This window comes from Heliconius melpomene, chromosome 1 (genome assembly GCF_056956725.1).
Source record: "Heliconius melpomene rosina isolate 202511_hmr_F chromosome 1, ASM5695672v1, whole genome shotgun sequence".
Taxonomy (NCBI): Eukaryota; Metazoa; Arthropoda; class Insecta; order Lepidoptera; family Nymphalidae; genus Heliconius; species Heliconius melpomene.
The window spans coordinates 5,628,689-5,633,418 of record NC_140389.1 but is presented as its reverse complement, the minus strand read 5'-3'; the positions used below and the strand labels follow the sequence as shown (position 1 = coordinate 5,633,418).

The following is a 4,730-nucleotide window of genomic DNA, read 5'->3' as shown; positions in this document are numbered from 1 at the left end:
AAAAATAATTAAATATCACATAATCTTTCAACAGATAAGTAAAGCTTATATTCATTTAAGTTTTATAAGTAAAGAATGCATTTTCCTATAACCTATTTCCGGAAAATTCTTTTAATGAAATATAGTTAATATGTATTTATACGTAATTAAAATATCAATTTATTTATTACACTTGAAACTTCTGAGAAGTTAAGATAAGAAATTATTAATATTATAAACGAATATAAAAAAACATAAAGTATACTAAAATATGTAAGAAAAGATTATTTTATTTCAAGAGTAAGCTGACAAATGAGCGCTTCTACGAAATATTCTGTTTTCGAGAGTCACCTCGAAAGTTCACGTCAAGTCGTCAACTTAAGTATATACCTCAATTTTTTCGAATGACTTCGAATACAATTTTTTTTATTGTCTTATGTGTTTTTTTTTACTTATGTATGACAGATACTACTCAGCAGACCATAAGTGGATAAAACTTAACACAAGGTTCCCTGTGCTTTCTATTAGCGGAATACAGTCTAAAGCTAACAAAAAGATTACGTTTCAATTATCGATTATTATAAAAAAGTCCTAAAAAAAAAGCTGTAAAATATTAGCATAACATAAACCACACCTCTCTTATCCTACCTCTAAAACATTATTTTTATATTTCATCGCTTCTTATAAAAAATAGATTAAAAATTTAATTCCACCATCTAAATGTAAATTTAACCTAAGATAAGACAAATTTAAAGTTTAAATATAAATGATTTATCCAGCAAGGAATCCTAGACTCGACCTTGTTAAATAAAGCACCGCCCATTTTGTGTCATCCGCCATTTGCTTTTACGATCGGCCATTTCGCGACGCGGGAATTTTGGCGCGAACGATACTTTCTTCGGCGATAAAATGTGATATTATTGAATCTGAATTATATTTGCTATTATTTTCTACTTTTATTAATAACATTTTTATTATTAAATTCACATGAGATGGATTTAACGAAAGATGAATAGCTACTAGCTAGTAGCTAGGTCTTCAAAAACAAGGCTGACCGGGTATAAGGGTTCAAAAATAGTATTCCGATGCTAACTGACGCAGGTACTATAGACTTACTTTTTTTAGAAACACTAATGAGACATTGACCATAGAGTTCCATTGAAGACCTTGCTCGTCTCAGCCAGTTGTACTACATCATCGGCAAAAGGAAGATGTGTAAGATACTCGCCATTTATATTGATCTTTTCATGTCCAGAAGGTTGAAAGTATCTCATCTCTCTGTCTCACACCTCGTTGCATTTCGATGGTATTAGAGTTCTTTTCCTGTAATCGGACCAAATAAGTGTCCACATGACCACTTGGAACCTTTGGAGAAACTACAACACTAGCCAGGTTACAAACAAATCTAAGGCTTTATCTTGGTCCAACGTCAAGCACGGTCTCATATTATTAATAGATTTAGCTTATTTTTATATAATTTAAAAAACCGACAAATCTTTTGCACAATATAACATTAAAACATTTGAAGAACGCCACCATACATTTCATTTAGGAGGTATTTTTCAATAAAACACGTCGTCCCGCAAAATCGACGACACCGCTTTTCATTCACAACGTCACTGACATTGACAACGACGAAATAAAATAAAGTGAACCAAAATCTAACATCGATATTGGTTGCACGATAGTTGGGATTACATTTCTTATCGTAAAAGACGAGTTTGTGATAATAGAAATAGATGAAAGAGTACATGGTGTAGAGCCTGTAGGGGTATTGCACTAGTCTTATTATATTCTGTATAAACACGCTATATCAGCAACCTGAATTTATTCGCTACAAATGCAATTGTGAAATTATGTTCCACTATTGTTTTGTAGCGTATAAATAACCAAATTAAATATGCAATAAAAGAGTTCAATATTAAGTCTCGTATCATTAGCATCACCCCGATGCTAAAGCCCACATTGGTGACCCCGACGTCAGTCTGACGAACCCAACTACTGTCCGACGCAAATCTTTATAGGATTGGTGAGTGCACATTCTAACCGGCCTCCCACAAGCGGGTCTCACCGGTTAGAATTTCAAGAGGCAACGAATTACCAAGTCCTATATATAGAGATTTTCGGGAAGTTAAAGGGTCAAGATGTTTCACCCATTGATGCCTGACGCTCCGATACAGCAACAAGTTAATTTTCCCGGCCCGGGACTTACTCCATCAAACATAGAAACGCCACCAGAGATATCAGCCATAAGTATCGTAGCCAGGATACCTGATTTCTGGCCTAAAATGCCACGACTGTGGTTTGCTCAGTTCGAGTCCATTGTAAAAGCGCAAAAGCAGGGGGACGAAACTAAATTCCACTTAGTTATCTCGAAACTAAGTAGGGAATCTATTCAACACATAGGTGATCTGTTACTGAATCCGCCGTCCGAACAAAAGTATGACAAAATAAAGCAAAGGTTATTGTCAATTTATGAAGAATCCGCTGAGCGTCAATTTCAAAAGTTAATAAGCGAGATGGATTTAGGCGATCAAAAGCCGTCACAGCTACTACGAAAGATGTCCGAATTAGCAAGGAATGCGAATGTCGCTGACTCAACACTACACAGTTTATGGCTGCAGCGATTACCGAGCTCTATAAGAGCCGTCCTTATGGTTAGTCAAGATCAAAAGCTCGAAAATTTAGCCGCTATGGCAGATAAAATTATGGAAAATATGAAAATTCACGAGGTATCACAAGTCGACGCCTCATCATCAGATTTCATTAATAATGAACTATTGTCACAAATCAATAAATTATCTATTGAAATCGCAGAAATAAAAAGCTCATTCAGATTTCGGGGGCGGCAAAGAGAACCATATAGAAGAAATAGAAGCAGTTCAAGATCAAGGCGAGACTCACGAGGCAGGCAACATAGCCTATGTTATTATCATTATAAATATAAAGAATTCGCCCATAAATGCGAGCCACCCTGCTCCTGGAAACCTCTTCAAAAAAACTCACAGTAGTGTTGACGGAGACGGACGTCAATACTATTTTTCCATCTAGCCGTCTTTGCGTTATCGACCGCAAAAGTCGATATCGTTTTTTAATAGATACGGGAGCGAACATTTCAGTAATTCCGAGAACAAATAAAGCCTCAATATCAAATCAATATAAATTATATGCGGCCAACGGGAGCGAAATTAAGACGTACGGCGAAAAAACGCTTATATTAGATCTGGGATTACGAAGACAATACAGATGGACTTTCGTTATAGCAGACGTAAAGCAACCTATTCTAGGCGCCGATTTTCTAGAAAAGCATAATTTATTGGTCGATATGAGCCGTAAGAGGTTAGTCGACGGCGTCACAGGATTATTGAGTGCGGCAAGGATAATTAATACTAACGCACCTTCAATTACGACAATCAATGTCGAAGCGCCTTTCGCAGATTTATTGCAAAAATATCCAGATATAACCAGACCATTTTGCGCAAAAGAGACTCCTAAGCACGAGGTCGTACATCAAATAATTACTCAAGGTCATCCGGTCGTTTCAAAGTGTCGGCCGTTGTCAGCAGAGAAGTTTAAACTCGTTAAGAAAGAAATTGAACACATGTTAAGTATGGGCATATGCAGGCCTTCCAAAAGCGCATGGGCCAGTCCTATCCACGTCACGAAGAAAAAAGAAGGAGGAATTAGACTATGTGGTGATTATCGAAAACTAAACGCCATTACTAAGCCCGATCGATATCCTATTCCGCGTTTGCTGGATTTCACATATCTCCTGCCCAAGAAGACAATATTTTCGCGAATAGATCTCAAACGAGCATATAATCAAATACCAGTTGAAGATGTTGAAAAAACAGCTATAATTACTCCATTTGGCCTTTTTGAGTTTCCACGTATGCCCTTTGGACTACGCAATGCCGACCAAACATTCATGCGTTTCATGAACGACATAATGCGTGGCCTCGACTATGTATTTTGTTTTGTCGACGACATTTTAATTGCGTCTGAGTCTGAAGATCTTCACCGAGAACATATTGAGGAAGTATTTTGCCGTTTAAGTAAACATGGTATTACGATAAATACAGAGAAATGCATATATGGCCAGTCTGAAATAGATTTCCTCGGTTACAGAATTTCGCCAGAAGGTATAACTCCATTATCAAGTAGAGTAAAGGCAATTGACGAGTATCCCCTACCGAAGACAATTCGTGATTTAAAGCGATTCCTAGGGATGCTCAATTTTTATCGTACAAGCATCTCGAACGCAGCTACACATCAAGCGCCGTTAAATAAATACATGTGTGGCCGAACTTCAAAGAGAGACAATCGCACAATCGAGTGGAACGACGAAACTAGGGAAGCTTTCAATCAGTGCAAGGATAGCTTAAAAAGAGCCATTGCGCTGATTCCACCCTCTCCGCACGCACCGCTGTCGATAATGACAGACGCATCTCAAACATGCGTCGGAGCCGTTCTGCAGCAACAATTAAATAACGAATGGAAACCTATTGCTTTTTTCTCCAAAGCTCTATCTCAAGCTCAACAAGCATACAGCACCTACGATAGAGAGCTGTTGGCAATTTATATGGCGATATGTCACTTCCAAAATTATTGTGAAGGACATGAAATTATTGTGTACACAGATCACAAGCCATTAACTTACATGTTTAAGCAAAAACAATCTGTTTCTAAAGAAAAAATATCACCGAGACGACTAAGACAATTAGACTACATATCTCAATTCACATCCGAAA

At 37.1% G+C, this 4,730-nt stretch overlaps 1 protein-coding gene across 1 annotated transcript; it reads left to right on the top strand.

Moving 5' to 3' along the window:
- The first annotated feature begins 1,748 nt into the window (after positions 1 to 1,748).
- On the top strand, positions 1,749 to 2,990 carry LOC146541085 (uncharacterized). Its single transcript, XM_085184927.1, has one exon. The coding sequence runs from the start codon at positions 2,124 to 2,126 to the stop codon at positions 2,988 to 2,990; it is 867 nt and encodes a 288-aa protein (XP_085041053.1). The 5' UTR covers positions 1,749 to 2,123.
- Positions 2,991 to 4,730: the final 1,740 nt, after the last annotated feature.